The 23105-nt window shown below is 52.7% G+C and overlaps 1 protein-coding gene across 8 annotated transcripts in view; it reads left to right on the top strand.

The window, feature by feature from the left end:
* ABCC8 (ATP binding cassette subfamily C member 8) overlaps nt 1–23105 on the top strand; it is a 76187-nt gene that overhangs the window by 27927 nt on the left and 25155 nt on the right. For all 8 annotated transcript variants that reach the window (XR_009564894.1, XM_060303454.1, XM_030831511.2 and 5 more), the window contains 8 exons: nt 2788–2922; nt 3252–3414; nt 12041–12081; nt 13273–13418; nt 15703–15808; nt 15984–16100; nt 16493–16568; nt 17315–17420. Coding sequence is in view for 7 of the 8 variants with exons in the window: in XM_060303454.1 (XP_060159437.1) it covers nt 2788–2922; nt 3252–3414; nt 12041–12081; nt 13273–13418; nt 15703–15808; nt 15984–16100; nt 16493–16568; nt 17315–17420 (890 nt within the window). In the remaining variant the exon portion in view is untranslated. The remainder of the gene's footprint in view (nt 1–2787; nt 2923–3251; nt 3415–12040; nt 12082–13272; nt 13419–15702; nt 15809–15983; nt 16101–16492; nt 16569–17314; nt 17421–23105) is intronic.

Below are 23105 nucleotides of genomic sequence, written 5' to 3' on the forward strand. Positions count from 1 at the left end.
CATTGCTAACAAAACTAATAGCTGATAGCCCCTGCCCTGTGCCTGGCCTGCCCAGCCTGTCTCACTTGTGTAATTAACTCTCACAACACCGGGGTTGGGGGTGGGGTGGGGGGGATGGGGGGGAGATTAGGTAAGAATTTTTACCTCCACAAAATACTTACATTTCCTTTTTTATCATGAAGTATCATTTGATTTTCTGTTTTAATTCCTCAAAGACTGTACCTTTGCCCTTATAGCATTGACCAGCCTCAAGACACAGTGTTACCACCGGAATTGATACAATTCCTTCGACCAGGTCAGGATTCCATGTGGAGCCTGGTTGGCCACAGGGCACATGAGGCTTTTGATGGTATCGAAATTAGCTCAGGAGCCCCTGTTCCTTTGTCCCCAGGGGCTCACCCTGATTTGTAATCTTTTTTATTCACATATACTTTTTTAAATAACAGTTTTATTGAGATATAATTCACCCATTTAAAGTGTACAATTCACTTTTGCATGTTTACAGAGTTGTGCAACATCATCACAATTTTAGAACACTTTCATCACCCCAAAAAGAAACCGACATTCCCTGGCAGTCACTCCTCATCCCTGCCCCCAGCTCTAAGCAACCACTGATCTACATCTACTTCTGAAAACCTAATGAAACTTTCTTCTCAGAAAAACAAATGTGCATTCACACATTTTGCCTACAATTTAAGGGGCTTTGCGGGCCCCCTGAAGCTTATTGACAGCCATGTCAAAGATCTTGGCCAGAGTGGGGACCTCTGTGCTTCCTCATGCCATGGGCATCAGAGGCCCAGAGAGGGCAGGGACCTTACCCTGGGCCACACAGTGAGCTGGTAGGAGCACCATACCCAGGTATCGCCTTTCTGTGGTTCCCTAGTGACAGAGATCCCCTGAGGCTTTTTGTTTGTTTTTAAGAAGGAGGGTCAGGGACTTCTCTGGTGGCCCAGTAGTTAAGAATTTGCCTTCCACTGCAGGGGGTACTGGTTCGATCCCTGCGATCCCTGGTGGGGGGAGCTAAGATCCCATAGGCTTGGCAGCCAAAAAACCAAAACATAAACAACAGAAGCAATATTGTAACAAATTCAGTAAAGACTTTAAAAATGGTCCACGTCAAAGAAGGATCTTTAAAAAAAGGTCAGCCACCTTGTCTCCAGCTAAGTGTCAGGCACTATTCTAGGTTCTTATCATATATATGTTCATTTAATCTTCACAACAGTCCTGCTAAGGCGGCAATTAAAATTACCATTTTAAAAATGAAGATGCTGAGATGCAAGCTTGCACTGCCAGTAAATGCTGGGACTGCATTCAAACTCGGCTGCAGACTCCTGGGACTGTGATCTCCCCACCACTACATGAGACTGCTTTCCTAGCCTGAGACTAGGAGATAAAATAGTCCTTTTATTCCCCACACTTGCTTTGCACACTCAGAATCCCTGATTTCTGGTATGTTCTCTCACAGGGTCCATTCAGACCCCTGCAGAAGGGCAGAGGGGGCAGAAGGGTCTGGGGAGCGTGACAAAGGGTGGCTGAAGTGTGAGGAGGAGCCTGGTGGCAGTAGAAGTCGTCACATCCCCAGCTCTTGCCCCAGCAGCTGCCAGCCTTGGAGGTGGTGGGCGTGCAGACACCGACCCCCCAGCCGGGGCCCTGGCGGTGACTCTGGCAGTGGTCTGAGAGCTTCCCTGGTATCCTGCTCTACCCAAGTTGCTAAACAACACCCCGACTGCCTCCAAATGAGGACAGCTAATGGAAAGAGTGGAGGCCAGGGATAGTTTTCCAGAGGGATGATGGGAGTAGGGGCCAGCAAGAGTAGGAAGGTTTTTCATCTCCTAATGTGCTCCTCTGCCCATCCATGCCAGCATTTAACATCAGTTAAACACTGGGAGGCAGGTGGTAAAGGGGTCACTTACCCGCCCCCTAGGAACCTGCTAATGCAGGAGGCATTCTCTAACTAATAGACACAACAGAGCCACCCACCCGCTCTTTGGCCCTTGAGATGGTGCAGGAGCCTAGTGCCAATTTGGTGTAGGGCTCGGGGAGTGCAGGGCCAACCCAGACACACTTTTGTTTTCTTTTAAGGAAGCAGCACATCTGTTCCTCTAGAATAAGTCCTGAATTTAGAAGCGTCTGCCTTTGAAGGCGACCTGAGAAGTTGTCATCGTGATGCTTTGGGGGCTGGCAAGAGTAATTTATACTTCTCATAAATATTCAGAAGCCAGCTGTCATTTACATAAAGCTAGAAACAGAATGAATTCTCTTTTTAGAGGATGCCTACCAGATTCACCAAAAATTAAAGACACCAGGAGCATAAGGATGAAAAGTAAACTCTTAGACCCTGGACTGGTTTTGTCTGGCATGGATACAGCTATTTTGCTCCTTTGCTTACGTATCACTTTTTTCCAATGAGAGTGAACCATCAGCCTTGAAAACCAGCCAATAGAACAAAAGGTGCTGTCACTCACTGTGCAGACTCACCTCTTAGACCTCCATCTGCAAAAGTAGACATGGAGAGAGTTAATGCCTCAGCCAGCCTTGCAGATAAATACAGTTAGTTACCAGCCCAGAAATTCTCTGCTTGTGTGAGAGCCCATCATGTGAGTCCCTCCTTCTGAAATTGCTTTGTAACACCTCCTCCTCTTTCCCACAAGAAACTTTTGAAAGCTGGACACAAAGGCATGTCCCACTTTAGGGCACTGGGTTACCGGGTGGGGAGGGGGGTGCCAATACCCCCTGGCAGGGAAGCCCCCAGATCAAAGGGAATTCATTCCCATGACCCTCCCTCAGATCATCGTGGGTGTGATTCTCCTTTACTACATCCTTGGAATCAGTGCCTTAATTGGAGCAGCTGTCATCATTCTGCTGGCTCCAGTGCAGTATTTTGTGGCCACCAAGCTCTCCCAGGCCCAGCGGAGCACACTGGTAAGTATCTGTAGGTGTGCATGCGCCCCCTTTTCCCATCCTTCCCCCATACTGCTCCCTCTCCCCTTACATTAGTGGGTCTCCTCACTCTTCCCCCAGATGTCACCAAACAGTGCCCCCCACACACATCCACACTATGACTGGCCTTAAGCAGGTCACTTCAGCTGTCCAGGCCTCGGTTTCTTTGTGAAATGGGATTAATGGAGCATCCCCAAGGAGACGGAGGCTGGGCGGAGGCTGTAAATTGGTGAGGGCATTGACTCACCTCCTTCCTCTTGGGTTGGATGGGGGCAAAAGAAACCCTTCTCTGACTCAGTGACTCCTGGCAGGAGTATTCCAACGAGAGGCTGAAACAGACCAACGAGATGCTGCGTGGCATCAAACTGCTCAAGCTGTACGCCTGGGAGAACATCTTCCGCACGCGGGTGGAGATGACCCGCAGGAAGGAGATGACCAGCCTCAGGGCCTTCGCCGTCTACACCTCCATCTCCAGTGAGTCCCCCGCAACCAGCCAGCCCTGTGTGCAGCTACTTACATGCCAGGATAGGGTGCCAGGGCTGGGGGAGGAGGTAGGGGTGGCAGAAGTGGGAGACTTTGGGGATCATCCCGTCCAGGAGAGCCTCAAACTGTCTCTTGTAGCAGAGCTGCCAGAAATCAACGTTCTTCAGCCATTTATCGAGCAAACGTATTGAGAGCCTGCTACGTGCAGGGCCCTGGGCTGGCCCTCAAGGTACAGTGATGAGAAAGATAGATGTGGTCTTTGATGTCTTATTAAGCTGATATGTTATTGAGAGGCAGCAATAAATGAATAAATAACAGCAGTTTTGAATTCTCCCAAGTGTGAGGACTTCTTTTCAATAAGTCAGACTGAGCTGCCAGTGCCTTAAGGAAGCTTTCATCTACCTGGGGCCATGAGAGGTAGAAAATTTCTCTTTAAAGAACAAAAGCTCAAGCTTGAGGTACTCACAGGTGTAGGGACTGAATTTACATTAACCAAGTGGTTTGGGAACCCCAAGCCCCGAAAATAGAGAAAAAAAGACCAAAACTGGTAAAACTCCTATGGTCCCAGAAGACACGCATATTAAAACCATTTTCCAGAGAACATAGGATTCCAGTGGCAAATACTCATGTTAAACAATGAGCTGATAATAAAGAAATAAAAATCCTCCAGAAAAGATGTACCACCAGAGTGAGAGTCAGCAAATAGGAGAATTCGTTCCTCAATACCTCGAGATGATAGAATAGTCTGAAAGAGATAATAAAATAAGTGCTTTAAGGGAACTCCCTGGCAGTCCAGGGGTTAGGACTCTGTGCTTTCGCTGCTGAGCACCAGGGTTTGGTCCCTGGTCAGGGAACTAAGATCCCACAAGCTGCACGGCATGGCCAAAAAACAAAACAAAATAAAACCAACAAAATAAGTGTGTTAAAATAATTAAAGAAAGGCACAAGGCAAAACAGCAAAAAGAAAGCCAAAAGAACTTCTAAAAATTAAAAATTTAGTTATTGAAATTAATTCAGCTGGCCCCCTGGTCAGAGTGGGCATATAGAGGTCAGGTGATGGATGGAGTCCTGGCCCCAGTTTATCTCACAGTTGGTCTAGTGGTTCCATGGATCCACCCCTTTGTGGTTACTGCCCAAGTGCATAATTGGGATGTAGATATTTAGCAGCTAGAAAACCTCACTCTGATTCCCTGATCTGTCCAGTTTAAGAGCCATTTTGGTAGGAAGGGCCAAGAGGAAGCCCCCAGAGAGAAAAAAATAAAAAAGAAACAAAAAACAACTCAGTGTACAGGTTAAATGAATTAACATAGCTGAAGAGAGAATTTGTGAATAAAAAGATAGATCTGTGGAAATTACACAGAACGTGGCAAGGAGAGATAAATGGAAAATGTTTTTGTAAGTTGGGAGAACCATTTTACAGATGGGAAATTGAGGCCCAGAGGGGGGCATCTTCCTGAGGTCACTTCTGAGGTTAATGGCTTGGCTCAGACTAGATCCTCTGGAATCTCTGAGACTCCCAGCCTCATGCTGTTTTCCACCCAGAGCCAGGAACCCAAGTGGGGTGAAGAAAACTGAGGGCATAATGGGCACCATTTTCAGGCTATTGTCTCTGAATAGAGGAGAAACAACCCAGCATGGGCTCTGACAGGAGTGGGAAATAGGGAAGGAAATTAAGAGAGGTAGACACTACGACTACCACCCCACTCCGGCTGAAGTTGGTTCTCTTGGTGTGGCAGGAAGAGACACACCTGTGGGCATGGCAGTGCTGGGCAGCGGTGGAGGGTGCACCAGATGTGTCTCCCAGAGAGGTGCATGGAGAATGAGGTGGTCCCTCAGGTCACCTGTGTGTTCCTGGCAGTCACATTGCCTAGCAAGGGGGTCTGGTGGGCTCAAGTGGCCAGCGTCCAACCTGAAGGTTCTCACAAGGTGGGGCTTGCACTGAGCTCTTCCTTGTGTCCGGTCAGACCATGGCGTCCTGGTCCAGGCACCAGTGGCCAGGCCACCCACCATCGTGGCACCAGCCATGACACCCTTCTGCAGAAAATCCTTCTAAGAGCTGATTTTCTCAGAATGGAGAGATGAGCATGGCAGTTTTCCTAGATTCTTCACCAAGACACTCCAGGTTCCTCAGCCGTGACCTTGTGGCCTCCAAGCACCCCTGGGCTGAGCACTTGATAGGACAGGAGAAATTAGGTGGGAGCCTCTGGGGAGCTCAGAGAAACCAGTGTCCACACCCTAGGCCCTCTTCAGCCTCTCTGTCAGCTCTGCTTACCCCTGAGCCTGGTCGTGGTAACAGTAACCCCACGCTGTGTACAGACCCGTGAGTTACAGACACCTAGCTTCCAGACACCCCATCAGGGGGAACAACTGCTGAGGTGGGGGAGGTCTTCCCCCTCCCGGCAATAACGTGGCAGGGTGGAGTAGGGCGGGCTCACTGTTGCTACGACGGGAGAGAGGGAAGGGAAGCCGTAAGGAAATTGGGAGCACTGGGTCCCCAAGATTCCTGACAGCAAAGTAGGGACAGCCTCTGGTCACACAGGTGGGGGCAGGTGGCAGCTACTTTGGTTCTAAGAGATGTATGCTTATTTTCTGCAATCCAAACTTCAACCTGCTGGGACATGTTTCCTATGGAAACAGCATCATAAGACGCCTAGGTTCCCAGGCTAGCCCACGAAGCCTGTCTAGTAGGTGCTTTTTGTCCTGTGGGGCCCCCAGAAGACTAGCCATGGCTTTGTAAAGGGTCTGGAGCCAGGAGGACCTGGGGCAAGGAGGCGCCACGTTGTCAAGAGCTGAGATGACAATGGCTCTGGAGCTAAACAGGGGTCTCCTCAGGGCCCCTCACCTGTCCAGTACTTGGTGACCTAGAGAGATAAACAGAGCAGCCCAGGCTGGTCCCTGGAAGAGGGCAGAGAAGAGGAAGGGGACGAGCCCTCCGGGAGAGAGAGCTTTGAAAGCCAAGTGCTGTTTGCTCTGTGTTTGCCCTTGCTGGAATGGGTTTCTTTGTGTTGGTCGGCAGTGGGTTGGGAGAGACAGGGAGTTAGGGTGAGGGCACCGCCAGGCTGCAGTTATATGCTTTGAGTGTGTTTTCATTTACTTCCTCCTGGACTTCCTGCCTTCTGCTCTCTGTCACCCAGAATTAGGACACAGGTCATTAAGCTTGAGGTAATGGGGCATCTTTGATTCTCGCCTCTGGCACCAGCCATGGGGGTCCTGTGGCCGCAAAGGAGCCCTGGAGTCACGTGTCCTGATGGGGCCCATCCTGGTGCTGCCTGCTGGGCTTTCAGTCTGGTCATTGTACACCAGGCAGACTGTCAGGCAGACAAGGTTACCTCTGACACTCTGTCTGATGGTCTCACAGTGGCATCACTGAGAGCTCCTGTTTGTGGAGCCTTGAGCTGGTGCATGGCAGGACAGAGCAAGGGGGTGAAAAGGAAATGATACAGTTTCTCTGCCATCAAAATCCAGAATCAGCATTTCCTCTCGGAGAAAAACAGATGTGAGTTACTCAGAGGGCGTTAAGTGAGCCCTGCCCTGTGCTAACCATTGGGAGGGACGCAAGAGACCAAAGATGTGCTCCTGTTCTCAAGGAGTTTATGGTCTGCTAAGAAGTCAGAGCTAACATACGTGAAACAGTGTGGCAGGGAGCTCCCGACCACGGGGACCTGCTCCACGCTGCTGCCCAGCAAGCCTGACTTCGTTTAACCCTCCGAACAACTTGGTGAGGTTTGTAGCACTATTGTCCTATTTTACAGCATGGAAGACTGAGGCTCAGGGAGGTGAAAGGACTCTCTGAGGTCCTCAGCCAATAAATGGCAGAGAACAGAGAAGAAGAAAGCCTGCACGGCCTCAGAGTTCACACAGAGCTTCATGCAAGAGGAGGCGTGGCTGCACCTGCCACAGGCAGGGTGTCAATGAGCAGAAGACAAAGTGGGGAAAAGCTGCGAGCGAGTGCTGTGCTCACTCCCCTTAGAAACCAATTCAACCCTTATTTCCTTGCAGAACCCGCGTAGCTCTAGGTGTCCAGTCCAGCCGTAAATTTGAGGAAAGCTTTGCAGGGGTGACACAGGGGTCCCAGGCCCTAACTGTCAACCAGTTGACATGCTGCCAGTTCATTCTGTCCTTTGTGCAGCACCCATTCCTCCTCTCTGTGCTAGACTCTCCTGAGGCCCTGGACATTAGAGGGGGGGCTGCACGGTCCTCACCCTCGCAGTCCTGTGGGAGACCAGGCCGTGAACATGGGCCGTGCCTGTGGTTAGAGCCACAGGGTCAGTTCTAAATCCCCTGTGTTCTCTTTCACGGGCACACCTGGCCCTGGCCTCCTTTATTTCTTTCGTTCCCTTATCTAATAAATATTTACTGAGCACCCACTATGTGTCAAGCCCTATGCCAGGCCTGGGGGATGCGGCAGGCTGTTCACAGTCTAGTAGGGAAGCCAGATGGGCAGCTGTGTCGTGAGTGACAGGAACAGAAAGTGGAATCCATCAGAGCGGCACCCAACCTCATCTTAGGAGTGGTGGGTGTCAAGGAAGCCTTGTGCTCGGTGAAACCCATTGCCGATGCCCGTAGGATCCCATGTCAGCCAAGTGAGGGAAGAATGTTCCAGGCACAAAGGCCTAAAGGTGAAAAGGATGACGGGTGTGTTCAAGACTCGAGTATATCACGGTGAGGAGAGGGTAACGAGACCAGATCATGCAGGACCTTGTGTGCTGGGTTTTCTCCTGAGGCAGGAGAGGCATTGAAGGATTTTAAAGGAAAGGTGGGTCTGCCATCTCTTCCAGTGTTCTGTGGTCAGGGGTCTTCCCTCTTCCCACCTGGGTCTGAACCACAGTCAGGTGGTTCACATCAAATGAATGTGACTGGCCTCATGCTATGTTTTGAAAAGCAAAAAACAAGCCCCCAAGCTCGGATGGAGGTGTGGGGTGGGCAGGATGGTGCCTGTGAACCCCATTCACAGGGCACCCAGCACCTGCCCCTCCCCGCAACCCAGGCCCTGGCTGTTCTTGGCGAGTGTCTCCTCCTCGGCGGAGGCCCTGACTCAGAACAGCCAGTGTGTGGGGACAAGGAGACCTCCAGACCTGGTCCCCCTTCCTTCTCCGGCTTCTCTGGACTTCAGCGTCTGCCCTTCCTTCCACCAGCTGGTACAGCCACAGTGGGTTGCTGATGCATAGCCTGGCGGGGGGTTTGGGTGTCTGAGGGAGAGCTGGAAGCCGCAATCAGTGTGGCTGTGAGCCTCCTGCCTCGCTTCCACCAACTCCAGCCTCCCTTCCACCACCTCCAGCGCCGGACACACGCCACTGCCTACTTTCCTTCCCTCTGCTGACTTCAGACTGACTACCGGACTGAATAGCTCTGTTCACTTCGAAATGCCTTTCCCCTCCTACAGGTGCAGCCTGCAGTCACTGTGAGCTGGCAGCTCCTCCCCTGGCCCTGGGTAGGGGAGGGGGTGAAGTTAACCAGAGGCACAAATGGCTCACTGTGCCTCCCCGTGCATGGCTTCTGAAATATTTATCAATGTTTTGCAAATGAAAAGCTCCTGCTATTGCAGTGCGCGGGGGGACTGCCACCCACAAGGCCAGACAGCATTCCTTGGCCAAAGCCCGGCGGGCGGCGGGCGGGGGAGCAGTTGATCTGAGCCCTGCTTTGTTTTCAGTTGATCTGTTGTTTTGTTTTGTTTGGGGGGTATGAAAAGCTGACACAGTTGTTCACTACGGAACCCCCAGAACACAACACAATGCCTGAAACAGCGGAGACCCTCAAAAAAGAATTTCTGAATGAATATTTCTTAAAGGATGGAGGGGCAGTATTAAACCAATAGGTACCCTTATCTCTACTCCATTACAAAAAGGCTTTCCCTCTTGAAGGTGGCCTTTCTGACCTGCCTACATGCAACTAAACTTTTCCATAACAGCATCACACTCACACATCGTTTCATAATCTTCTGCTTTCACTTAGTGTTATTTAACAGTATTCCCTACTCCCTAACATTCAAGGGTTGAGCACTGTCATGTCCTTCTTTTTTTAATTGTTTCCTAGATCAAATCTAAGTGAGTCAGCCCACCCCATGCCAAAGTTGGAGAGAAATCTATTCTTGGTTATATTTCCCACTCCTCCGCTGCCTTTAATGTCCCATCGGCCCTTATGTGGTTCGGGAAAATGGAGGCTCCCCGGAGTTGCCTTTTTCCCTCATTTACTAAAACAGCTGATCCTGTTGGATGTTTCCAGTTTACTTGGTTTCAGGGGTTCGTTGCTGTGGTTGTGGTTTTTGTGTTGCTGTGACAGGCAGTGCTGCAGCTAACAGCATCTTGCTGAGGGCTTTGTGCTTCTCTTGAGTGATTATTCAGGATAAATTTCCAGGAGAGGGATGGTAGGATCAGAAGTCTGAACTCCTGTGCAGCTCTAGCTACAAAGCACCAGACTGCTTTCTGAGCGAGTTGTACCAATTTATAATCTAACTTCCAAGCCTATTCTTCAGCTGGGAGTTGAGCCCCCCGTGTGTGGGGGAGGGGTCTTGGCCTGGGGCAGGGGCCGAGGTGGGGTGCACAGGTACCTTCTGACAGGATGGGCAGGAGAGGTACGGAAGGTGGCCCCTGCCTGAGGGAGCTCCCTGGAGGAACTGCCCTGGAGGGGAAGGACGAGGCTAACTGTCTTTACAGCTTCATCGTTGGTGATGGTCAATGGCCCAGGCCTGATGGACATCCTCCTCTCCCTCCCTCTCCCCAGCCAGTGATGGCCATGCTCTGTCCTATGTCCCAGATCTGGGTTCCTTATGCTGTGGGAAAACCAATAATGCTTATCCTGCCCCCTGCAGTACGAGAGGGCTGTGAGGGAGGGTTGTGGCATTGAGGTGGGCACCAGGAGACCATGGAAACTTCATCAAGAAGGGCAATTAAGGACTTCCCTGGTGGCGCAGTGGTTGAGAGTCCGCCTGCCGATGCAGGGGACACGGGTTCGTGCCCCGATCCAGGAAGATACCACATGCCGCAGAGCGGCTGGGCCCGTGAGCCATGGCCGCTGAGCCTGCGCGTCCGGAGCCTGTGCTCCACAACGGGAGAGGCCACAGCAGTGAGAGGCCCGCGTACAGCAAAAAAAAAAAAGAAGGGCAATTAAATCACCATCATGTGTGATATTAGTGTTGATAAAAAGCCTTGTGGTCGGAGAGATTGGCAGTGCCCCAAGGGCTCCAGCCATATCTTCTCCATGAGACAGGGAGCCCTCCAATGGCAGGGCGCATAGATTGGGGATTCCCCAAAGATGGGCACAATATCTTTCCTATCTGCTTGGGAACCCCGTATGGGCATGTTTCCTCTTTCCCCGTCCTATAAGGTGTCTCCTGGGAGCATAGTTCCTCCTGTCTCCTTCCTCAGACTGGGAGCCCTCTGAGAACGGGGACCACGTTCTTCCACTCCCTTGGGGTTCCACATCTCCATGTATGTACTAGGTGGTGCAGGACTCTTGGAGTAAGTAGACAATCAGCTTCTTGGAATGGTGTTGACGGTCTGGAATTCTTCAGAGTGTCAGACACTCTGGCCTCTGGCTCCTGGCTCTTGGCTTCTCCTTTAATTTAGCTAATGGCAGAACCAGACTCCTTTCTGCGCTGGCCTGGAAGAGGCTCCTGGAAGGAAGGAGGAGGAGGTGGGAAGGTGGCAGCTAGGATGGGCGTCTGTTACTCCAGGAGGGCTACTCTCTCTGGAAGTTCTGGCCTGGGGTCAGGGCACTCTCGGGCATCTCACAGCTTGGACCAGAGGAGCAGGGCTAAGCTAGCAGCCCATGAGGTATAATACTCAGGTAGCACTGAGGCATCACAGAGGCCTGTTCCCTGCATTACCTGCTCTCACCTTGGAGAGAGCCAGAGTATGTGAACAAGTAAGTACAAGTTTACAGAAATCAGGTGAAGAAACCGAGGCTCAGAGAAGGTGAACGATCAGCCCAAGATCACACAGCTTAGAAATAATGGGGACTCCGTCCTTCTCTGACTTTAAGTCCAGATCTCTTTGCTCTTTGGGGTCCCTATGAAGAGCCTGAGGGCCACACCGTAAACAGAATAAGGAGAGGGCCTCTGTTGCAGCAAACCAACTGTCCCACCTGGGCGTGGGCTGTCAGCCTTAGAGCTAAGGCAGACCCTGCTTCCAGCTGTCCTCAGTCACTAATACCTCAGTGTGAATGAGTTTGAAATCCTTCCTAAGAGCCATGGGAGACTGGGAAGCCTCTCAGCCTCAGAGTGAGCCTGGGATTCAAGGACCAGACGTAGAGGAAGGAGTAGCAACTTGGTGCCCCCAGAAACACGTGCTGCTGACCTCGTGGTTGACCACAGTCCGCCAGCTCTCCAATCCCTTCCCCTGCCACTTTCTCACAGGGCTTTCTTCACACTGTCCACATGGAGCAGAGTAAGAGCATTTCAACCTGTATTTAAAGGCTTAAGTCTCAGTGATGGAGATAAGCGTCCTGAGGGACACACGTTAGGAGCTGGAGGTGCCACAGAGCTAGAGTTCTGCCCAGCTCCACCCCGCAGGCTGGGGAAAGGACCCCAGAGGCTGCCCTGCCTTCACACCAACCTGGGCAGCTTCACTTCCAGCCGTCTCCTTCCTCCCACTAAACTCCCCCTGTGCTTCCTCCACAGTTTTCATGAACACGGCCATCCCCATCGCAGCCGTCCTCATCGTAAGTGGATCCTTTCTTCGTCTCCCGTTGAGAGTTGGTTGGGCGGGGTGGGGAAGGCTGTCTGGCGTGAGAGGCGCCCAGGGTTTGGCCTTTCTGCACAGGGGCTTCGGAAGATGGGCTCAGCAGCAGGACTGAGAATAGGGTGCTGGATGGAGAGTCTATATATGCAGCCAGTCCCTCCTCCGCTGCCCCACTCCAGGCAGACAGGACCTCCAACCCCTGGCCTGGAAGACCTGACGCTTAGTCTCTAGAGCAATTAAACTTTCTTTAAAAGAAAAAAAAAAAAACAACTATCAAACCTTTCATTATAAAAGTGAAACTTCATTATAAAAGTAAAAATTTCTACAATGTTTTTGTAGAAATTTTGGGAAATACAGAAAGGAAAGGGCAAAGAGAACTTAAATCACCCATAATCCCACTGGCAACAAAGTTAATGTGTTTTTCTCCAGTCTTTTTTTGATTCACAGAATACGGCATTTTTGCAAAATTAGGATTGTGCTTCCTATGCAGGTTTGTAAACGGCTTTTTAAAATTTAAGAATATGACACGAAGAATTCTCCATGCCATTAAATATGACAATGGTGGTTTTCTAAAGCAATTTTGACCAAAGCTGAGTAGGAGCTGAACAGTGGGGGCCGGCAGTGCGCCCCTCAGAAAGGCCCCACGCCCACAGCCCCTCACCCGGGGCTCCCATCCCTGGCTGCTGTGACTTTCCCCCGGGGCTGGCGTCCCTGAACTGTGACAAGCTCACAGCCTGTCAGTCACACTTGGGAATTCACTTTCAACGTGACTTACTGACTTGGTTCCTGGCCTGGTTCCCTGGGGAACTCTGGGTAGCAGAGGCCACGGAGCCGAGCCAGGTACCCGGAGGCTGGGGGGCAGGCGGCAGGCGAAGAGGTGGTTTTGTGATGATCGTGTTTACGTTTCCGACTGAGGACTACAGTCTGAGAGGGCAGAGCTGACCTACCCTGAGGGCTCCTCCCTGGTCATTCCTGGAATGAAGGAAGCAGGGCAGGGAGGGACGGTTCCATGAGATGGCTGTGAGGATGGTGGTGTCTCCAACCCAAAGGTCCCCTAGGTCCCCTGCTTCCCGCCTCTCATTTCCTTCCCAGGGCTGAGGGCTGCCAGTGCGGGAGGGGCCCACACTCTGAGTCACGCTCTGCTCTGTCGCATCTGTGCCTCTGTCCGCAGACCTTCGTGGGCCACGTCAGCTTCTTCAAAGAGGCCGACTTCTCCCCTTCGGTAGCCTTTGCCTCCCTCTCCCTCTTCCACATCCTGGTGACGCCACTGTTCCTGCTGTCCAGTGTGGTCCGGTCCACAGTCAAAGCTCTGGTCAGGTGAGAGGAGGGTCCAGCAAGGGCAGTGGTCAGGCCGCTCACGTGTCGGCCCCAGGGCTCACTCTGGTCACTGCTACAACCACAGCTGTTTGGTCCCAGGACATGCCTGCCCGTTGATCTGGGCTTCACTGAAGCTGGTTGTGGTTGGTCAGAGGGACATGGGCCATGTGTAGCTTCCCTCCCTCAAGTCCCTGAGAAGGACTAGCCAACGTGCTTACATCCTGCAAGGAGAGTGTCACCTCCGAGAGAACTCCATAAAAAGGAAAATTCAACACTGAGCCAAATTTGGTATAACCTCATCAGTTCTAACCATTGGTCCTAGTTCTGCCTTCCGGGGCCCCACAGAATGAGCGCCATCCCTCCCCCACGTGACAGCCCCTCAGATTTCAGAAGGTATCCCCAAAATCTTGGTCTTCCCCAAGCTGAACATCCCCTGTTCTCTCCACGGGTCTCAGCGCCTTCACAGCCCCGCTCAGTGGAGCAGCTCCCTCCAGGTGCCTGTACACCCTGTCCCCAGTTGGCTCACACTCTGGGAGGCCCCACCTCTGGGCTCTAGAGCCCAGTGGTGACTCTGCCCCTCTCCCAGAGGCATTGCCTTCTTGGGAGTGAAAGCCTGAAGGTAGAAGGCTGAGGCTCTGGCTGGAGAATGCCACAGCTGGAGTGCGAAGATCTCCTTAGGCCTTTGAAACAGCTCCTTGAAAGCAAGGGCCAGTCGTGCCACTGGGGAGAGCTGACTGTGTCCTTTCTCATCACCAATGGGACCAGACAGTAACAAATGTCCTCTGTACCCAAGCCCCTCCAGCCTTGAGGGAAGTGACACCCCTGTCTCGGGAACCCTGGCAAGTCCGAGGCAGCTGGCAGGGAGGGGTAGCTGTTGGAATGAAGTAGCTGATGGAAGGAGGGTCAAGGATGGAAGGGGTCATAACGCAGTAGAACTGTGGTCATAGGAGTATCTGACTAGGGAGTAGCCGGCTGGAAAGGAATTAGCTCCCGTTGGCCATGGCATTGTGACTTCTAATGATCAGCCCTCCTCCCCCACCCACACCCCAGCCTGTGATTCTGTGTAGAACCCACAGATTCAAGGATGCTACACCTATGGGAAATCCCTTGCCTGAGTCAGAAGTATTTCTATGTAAACTGTTCTCATGTCACCATCATCAGGATAGCTAAGGCCTTTTAATTAATTAATTTATTTATTTACTTACTTACTTATTTGCGGTACGCGGGCCTCTCACTGCTGTGACCTCTCCCACTGCGGAGCACAGGCTCCGGACGCGCAGGCTCAGCGGCCACAGCTCACGGGCCCAGCCGCTCCATGGCATGCGGGATCCTCCCGGACCGGGGCACGAACCTGCGCCCCCTGAATCGGCAGGCGGACTCCCAACTACTGAGCCACCAGGGAAGCCCGCTAAGCCCTTTTTAAAGAGGGAGACCAGACTCTGGGCTGAAAGTGGGAACAGGACACAGCCTGAAGGTCGACCCCAAGGCCAGCTCCTCCCCTCCCCCACAGCCCCTGCCAAGTGTGTTGGAACAAGGACAGAGGGGGAAGCGGACGAGGCTGGCTGTCTGCTCCTGCTGTGGGGAGGGGGTGTCATGCCCAGAACAGAAACAGTGGTGGGGGTGGCCCCAGGCTGTTGGACATTTAAGCAAAAGGTGGGAGAGGGGTACACGAACAATTCTCAAGATTCCCCAGGCGTCTTGCCCACCCCCAGGGATAAGAGAGAATGAATCAAAAGAGTGAAGCTTCCGGAACCTCCTCTGAGTCCATAAAGAAATCCCAGGGGTGGAGCCTTTTCCTCCATGAGTTGGGAATAATACCTCTTCCACACCTCCCCCAGCAAGATCAAATTATATTATGGGGATTAAATTATGTGCTTATGAAGTATTTAACAGTGTTTCATGTATATTACGCGATCAAAAAATATCAGTTGTGGTTGATAGCCAATCCTAATCCTAACTAACCTAAAAGTCACTGGTAAAGCCCAACATCCTTCAGTCTAATAACTCAAGACTAATCAACTGTAACGCTAACCCTAAAACTAGCCAATCCCACCTGATCCACGCCCTAACCTACTCCAGCTGACTAGTAGACCCTAACCAACCTTGGTAACACCTATCGCCCCCCATGGGATGCCCCCTGTCTGTCCCCTCCAGTGTGGGCTTTTTGAGGGCCACACCTAGAACCTGGCATCTTCTCAGAGCTGCTCTCTCAGGCCTCGCCCTCCTCCCTCTCCCCTCCCCTCTGCCCTGGGCAGGGTGAGGGGTGTCTGCACTTCCTCTGCAGCGTGCAGAAGCTGAGCGAGTTCCTGTCCAGCGCAGAGATCCGCGAGGAGCAGTGTGCTCCCCGGGAGCCCGAGCCCCGGGGCCAGGCCAGCAAGTACCAGGCGGTGGTGAGTGTCCAGCGTCCCCTTGCCATACCTCCCCCCCACACACACAGTGTTTTTCTTTAATGCATGCAGCTCGTTCCCTGCTGGTCCTGCCTCAGCCTGTCCTCACTGGGGGGGAGCTCCCTTCCCTGCACAGCTCCCAGACCCTGGGCCCTCACCTCCTCCTAACCATCCCCAGCCCCTCAAGGTTGTGAATCGCAAGCGTCCAGCCTGGGAGGATTGTCGGGGCATCATGGGCCCGCTGCAGAGCCTGACCCCCAGTGCAGATGGGGATGCTGACAACTGCTGTGTCCAGGTGAGTCTGAGACCCCGCAGCCTGACGCTCGCCACCCAGCGCCAACTCCAGGAGGAAACACTAAATCTGAAGTGCCAGAGACCTGTGTGCTGAGCCCTCTGCCCTGGAGGTCACCCTGGCCGCCTGCAGAGTCCATAGGAGTCCTGAGACCAGCGACAATGCTTCCATCTCCACCAAGTGGGGGGACCTGTAGCAGTCCTCTGGGGAGGGTGCCTCAGGTAGAGAGGTCTGCACGAGAAGGCCATTCCCCCACTCCCCTGCCTTGGAAGTGATCTGGGGACTGGAATCGGTGTTTTCTGGCTTTCATGGGGGAGGGGAGGCGACGGACTATTCACACTGAGACCCCAGCTGCCTTTCTGTTCTCTTCCGGGGCTGGGGTACCGCCAACGAAGATCATTGGAGGCTTCTTCACGTGGACCCCCGATGGAATCCCCACACTGTCCAACATCACCATCTGCATCCCCCGAGGTATGGCCCAGCTCACCCCTCTATCATGGTCTGGGGGTGTCCCCCTTGGAGTCGTGTTTGAAGTGCTCCCTTCCCACGCTCTCCTGAGTGACATGGGGAGAAAAAGAAAAATCAGGATCGATTGAGTACCTGCTCTATGTGCACTCTTGGTGTGTGCTCTAGGGTATGAAGGTTAGAGAGGGAGTGGGCTACTTCCCCGAGGAGTCCATGTGCTAGGCAGCAGTGCAACAGCAAGGACAGGGCAAGACAACGGGACCTTGATGTCAAGCCATCTGTTGCAGACAGAATGGGTGCTTCACAAAAGGAAAAGCAATCCCCAGTAGCCAGGGAAGTCGTAGTGGAAGAGGCGGGGATTCTGAGAATGAGCAGGGTGCCTCGAGCCACGAGGCAGCGTGGACATTCTGCAGGGGAGGCAGCAGGAGCAAAGCATGGAAGTGGGAAGGAAAGGGTGCCCTTTGTTGGGACTGGGAGGCGCTGGGCACACTTGAGAGCACTGGAAGGAGAAGCAGGTGCTTAGGAAGGGGCGGGGGGGATAAGCAGTAGGAAGGAGGAAGGACCTGGGGAGCCAGAGGTAAGATGTAGGTTTCCAGAAGGAAAAGCTCAAAGGACTCCCTGGGGATTCTAGGTAGGAGGAAAGCAAATGGGGGCCCCGGGGTTGGGTATATCTGTCTGTCTGTCTTTCCGGGTGGTGGTTGTTCAGACTCCCTCCTGGCCCCAGTCCCATCTGCCGCCCTCCCTCCCTGCAGGCCAGCTGACCATGATCGTGGGGCAGGTGGGCTGCGGCAAGTCCTCACTCCTCCTAGCCACCCTGGGGGAGATGCAGAAGGTCTCGGGGGGCGTCTTCTGGAACAGGTACTACATGCATCCTCTGGGCTCAGTTAGTGGGGAAAGACAGTGGGCAGGCAGAAGCCCTCTTTTCAACCGTGCTTCTCAGTGGAGGATGCATCATGCATTTACTGAGTGTGTTCAGCGAGTACTCAATGAAAGCACTGAATTGTTATTCTCATTACCATCATTAGTATTTGTTAAGCCCTCACTATGTGCCAGGTACTTTGCTATGTCCTCTGCACACACTATGTCCTTATGAAAATCCTTATGAAAACCAGCAAGGTAAGTAGTGTTAACAGATCTCGTGTTGTAGAGAAGGGCCAAACTCTTTGCCCTCATTCACCCAGCTAATAAGTGGCAGAGCTGGAATTCGAACGCAGTTCTGTTTGACTCCAAATTCTGTGTTCACGCAGCCGCACTGCCTCCCAGTGTGAGGGACCGTAACACAAACATTGGTTTCTGGCTTGTCATCAGCAAAGTTGATACAGACCATTCAGTGGGTATTTCAAGGAGCCAGAGATAAACCAGACAAATGTAGGTTTCTGGGCAAAGATCACTATCCTAATTAAAGAGCCGGAACCCTAGACTGAGTCAGTCATGAATCTATTATTTATACCCACTTCCAAAAAGCACTTGAAACTAGTTGATTAAAGATACAAATAAAATAAAGGCTTTTTTAAAAGCCAGAAAAGAAGAGCCAAGAAATGAAGAGGGTGGAAAAGGTGTTCAGAAACCTGGACAGAACATGGCTACTGCAGTCATCACACAGCGTGGCTTGGAGCCTACCGGCACTCATCCCCAACACCTCCCCGTCCCCAGTATCCAAGAATCCAAGAGAAAGAGGGATCCGACTGAGGTTTCAGGAATGAAAGTCACAGCCAGAGGCAAGATGTCAGGTTTTTTCATAAGCTTGAGTGCAGACTGAGCAGAGAGAAAGACCTTGGGACCAGTGTCTGAACACCTGCATGTACCCGCATTTCCTGTTTTTCCAAAATGTCCCTGAATGGTGCACCCAGCACATCTGGCAAGTTTCCCTCCTCAACGGGGCTGTGGGTTGGCAAACAAGCCCCTTGGGTTTCCCATGACCTTAGTCTCTGGAACCTTGATTCCACTGGGGATGTGGTATGTCTGGGACAGACGGTCTCTGCATCCATTCCCTATCTTATTCGGGTGTCTCTCAACACAGCCTGACAGGAAAGGTCCAAGCATTGCGTTTCCAGGCCCTTGTACCAACTGCCCCTCAGGGCTTTGGAGGGAGGAGCCCTTGTCCGTTGACTGCCTGTGTGTGTCTGTGATGGGAAGACAGGAGCCCCCAGTGAACTGTGAGCTGAAGAAAGCAACTGACCATTTATTGGGCACCTGCTACGGGCAGGCCCTTTGCTAAGTGCACTGCAAGCACGATCTCACTGAAGCTTCCCGCTGGGTGTTATCGCCCCATTTCACAGAAGTAAGAACTGAGGACAGAGAGGCTGGGTGACTTACCAGTCAGCATGCAGACCAGGGTCCCAAGCCTGGGCTCTTTCCCTCAAGCCTGGCCACTGCCTTGGGCTGGGGTCCCTTGGGTCCTAGTTCCAGGGATTATTCTCCAAATTCCATGTGGAGGGCAAACTGGATCCAGGCCCTCTCTCAGGGCAGGCCTTTCCTAGATGAGATTACAGAGCCCAGAGACTGGGGCTGCCCCTAGATTCCCCTGTCTGTGTCCCACTCAGCCTGAATCAGACCCCCTCTGAGCGTGTCCCCTTTGCCCCACGTCCTTCATCTCCTCCCCACCCCCTTCAACCTCAGGTGCCGTCACACCAGTGTCAGCACCTCTCTGGCCTTTACAGAGGCAGCTCAGCCTCAGGCCCAACCTCCTCTCCAAGGTGTGCCAACCCTCAGGGTCTGACTGCTGCCTCTTCTTTCTTAGGAAACCTCTGCCCCAGCCCCAGCGGGTACAGGGGCCTCTCCAGGGTGCTGGAGCGCCTCTTGTGTGCCAGATACTGTGTAAGGCACTTTATTTACTCATTGTCTCGGTCAGTCTTCACCAAACTCTGTGAAGTAGGCATTATCATTATCCCCATTTAACAGATGAGGAAACTGAGGGGAAGCAAGTTGCCCAAGGCCACCCAGCCCTTAAATGGCAGAAGTGGGATGTGTCCCTAAGTGCTCAAGTGCATGGGCTTTCCACTGTGTGCTGAGAGAGCAGGGGCTTGAGAGCAACACAAAGAAATAGCTAGCCTGACCACTCTGAAGGCCAGCAGCCTCAGTGGCTGTGATACCCCGCCTCCCCGCCTCAGCAGAACCATCGCAGCACAGCTCACAGCTCTGTCTGCGTTGACACTCACTCTCCTCGACCGGCAGGTGGGGCCCCACATCCTGGCTCTGTTCCAGGCTCAGCGAGGAGTGATGGTGAAAGGATCTTTTTGCTCCAGGATCCACTTTGCCCCCCTCCACAGCACAGCCTCCCTCCCAAGCATAGCGGGTGCATCAGGGTAGCCTGCAGCCAACCCCGGGACGTTGTGAGAATTTGTTCATGACTCAGCTCATGTTCTGGCTTCTCTACATTGATGTATTCGCTCACCCCATATTTACTGAGCACCTGCTGTGTGCCAGACCCCGAGCACAGCAATAGGAATGCAAAGATGGTGAAGACGTGGCCGCTGCTTCCAAGGGAGGAGAACAGAGATCAGTGCCACCATCGAGCACAGAGGAACAGTGAACTCTGTGGTCAAGGAAAGAAGGCTCATGTGGACATGGTATCTGAGCCTCGAAGGATGAGCGTGATTTCATCAGATGGAAGAGGCCGGGGTGGGAGAGGAAGGTGTTCCAGGCAAGGGTATCAGCGTGGGCAAAGGTGTGATCATGTAAGAGGGTGTGGTTCTGGTGCCAGAGCAGTGGGTGTTAGGGACGCTGGTGAAGGACAGGACTAAAGAAGTGGGCTGGGCGCTTCCCTGGTGGCGCAGTGGTTGAGAGTCCGCCTGCCGATGCAGGGGACACGGGTCCGTGCCCCGGTCTGGGAGGATCCCGCATGCCGCAGAGCGGCTGGGCCCGTGCGGCTGGGCCCGTGAGCCATGGCCGCTGGGCCTGCGCGTCCGGAGCCTGTGCTCCGCAGTAGGGGAGGCCACAACAGTGAGAGGCCCGCGTACTGCAAAAAAAAAAAAAAAAAAGAAAGAAAGAAAGAAGTGGGCTGCGCTGAGGTCAGACACCCTGTATACCTGGCCTGGGAAACAAGATTTAGCCTGAAGGCTGTAGGAGAAACGTGCTGGTGATACAGGATGAGGGATCGGGGAGAGAGAGACTGCAGGAAGGGAGATCAGTCAGGAGTTCATTACAGCGGATGGGAGAAGGAGGCTGGTCATACCTGGCTCAGCTGGCTTCATCTGCTGTTTGTCTCTCAAAATCCTGGATACGTACACAGCTCTGCCTGGCCCACCTACCCTGGGCAATGAGTTAAGTGTGGGGACTGTGTGTTGAGGGCCCCCCTCCGTTACTTGCAGGAGCTCCATGCCTCAGACCCTGGGCTGCAGGGCTGCAGGGCAACGACGCGCTTGCCAAGTGAGCCAAGAGCAAAATAGCATTTGACCCAGCAGCCCCTCCCGGGGCCTGGCTGTCTGCAGCCAGAGGCAGGGGCGATGCCAAGCCACTCCAGTGTTTTTCATCCATACAAGGGCCAAGACCTGGTGACCAGGCAGCCAGAAAGAGTTCCAGGAGGTACAAGGCAGGGATTTGGGGGATTAGGAGGGTCACAGCAGAATGCTCTGGGGAGGTTGCTTTGTGTGTACAACCATTCATTTATTCCTTCCTTGAAGAAAATGAGCAGTACTGCTGAGCGGATAGGAGCAAATGTTCTGGAGGCAGGCTGTCCGGGTTCAAATCTGGACTCTGTGCTTTGGGGAATTCTGTGACCCTTCTGTACCAGTTTTCCCTTATTACCCGTGGAGTTAATGTGAGGTTTAACCTGGCATGTAGCAAATGCCCTATAAATATTATTATAAATATTATTCTTTGACGATGTACTTCTATTCCAGGAACAAAATTCCCCTATTGCTCTTTAATTATACTCCAGCCTGTCTCCAGGAGAGACTGTAGTGAGCTCCCTGGGGATAAAGATCATATCTTGTTTGTCTCTCTGTATCCACAGCGCCTTTGCTAAATGAATGCATTTGCTAAATGAATGAACCAGGAACAACTTATGACCTTTAGGAGACTGCAATTAATGCGCATTTACCTCTCTCTCCTTCCCACATGCGTTTGCCCAAGCTGTTTCCCTCACCCAGACCTCCACCACCCAACTTCTCCACCAGCATGTGGAATGTGCAAATCCTATTCGTGCATGCCTCACACCGTATGCTGGGGCATGTCTCCCCCATGACACTGAGCTCCTTGGAGATGGGACTGGAGGGCTACTCCATGCCATGCCCCAGGTGCCCCCCCCACAGGATGTGTATTTTGTGAACCACTCTGTGTAAGCTACAAAGGAGAAGACCTGGCCCCTGCCCTCAGGGGGCTCACCAGTCCTGGGTGGACAGAGACCTGGGATGCGCATGGGGGCTTCAGGGGTGAGGCCCTACATTCTAGGCTGCAGAGTTACTGAGGCAGCCTTGAGTGGGTCCTGCACATCGGTTGTTGCCCGGCTCCATGTCTCTGGGAGAACCCAGGTCTCGTGCGGCTCCCAAATATTCACTTTACTGATAGTCACCTGCGCCTGCCTGGCTCTCTGCTTCGATTCACTGTTAACCTGGGAATTTGCAAACTCTCTCCTTAATCTTTAAGAGGAAAACATTCTGATAAACACTCAAAATTAGCAGATATATTCAAGTGAAATTCTTTCCCTGGAAATAAAAAATAGGGCCATTAATGTCCACAGTAGATTGATTTTAAACAGCCCTGGGGAGACAGCAGGAAGCAGGGATCCGAGGAAAGTGTTGAGGTACCTCCCCACGAGGGACTGCAAACTGGCCTCTCTGGAGCTCCTTGCTGCCCCTGCCACCCACGGAGATGTGCGCCCCGGGCCCTACTTGTTCTGAGCCTGCCTCAGGACATTGTTGCCTTTTGGTGTGAAGGCTGCCTCCTGAGACCCCCGATTCCCCAGGGTGAAAAATAGGCTTGTCTCAGGACAACTCTGTGATCCCATCTGTTCATACAGTTCCTTGGAGCCTTTGGGGAGTTGGGTCAGGGGCTCAAGGGCACCCCAGGTTTCCTGCAGGAGGCAGGTGTGGTGAGATGGTGAGCAGACAGCAGGGGCACCATGTGGACATGATGAGCCCGACTTGGGAACTAGATAGTCTCTGGTTGTGGTCCTGACTCTGCCACTCGATAGCTGTGTGACCTTGGGCAGGTTACTTCACCTCTCTGCATCTTAGTTTCCTCATCTGAACTATAAGAAAAACCCTTTCCTCCCTCAGAGATTTGGCATTAGGACCCAACGACATCAATCAGAAAGGGCACTGTGCGTGAAAGGTAATATTTCAGGGCAGCAGCAAGCCCCTCTGGGGCAGGATGAATGGACCATGGAGACCCATAAGTCCTAACTTCCCCTTCCAACCTCAATTTCCACTGCTTTCCTTTTTATTTATTGTTGGGGTCTTAAATGAATGTTGGGGCCATTGGACTCCTCCTCTGCCTGTGCCTTTGAAACCAAGCACCGAGCTGAAAGGATGATCTCCCGCCCACCCCATCCCTCATTCTCGAACCCCACCCAGGTCCTTCCCTCCAACCAGCTATGAGCTA

The sequence above is a fragment of the Globicephala melas genome, chromosome 8, assembly GCF_963455315.2.
Source record: "Globicephala melas chromosome 8, mGloMel1.2, whole genome shotgun sequence".
NCBI lineage: Eukaryota > Metazoa > Chordata > Mammalia > Artiodactyla > Delphinidae > Globicephala > Globicephala melas.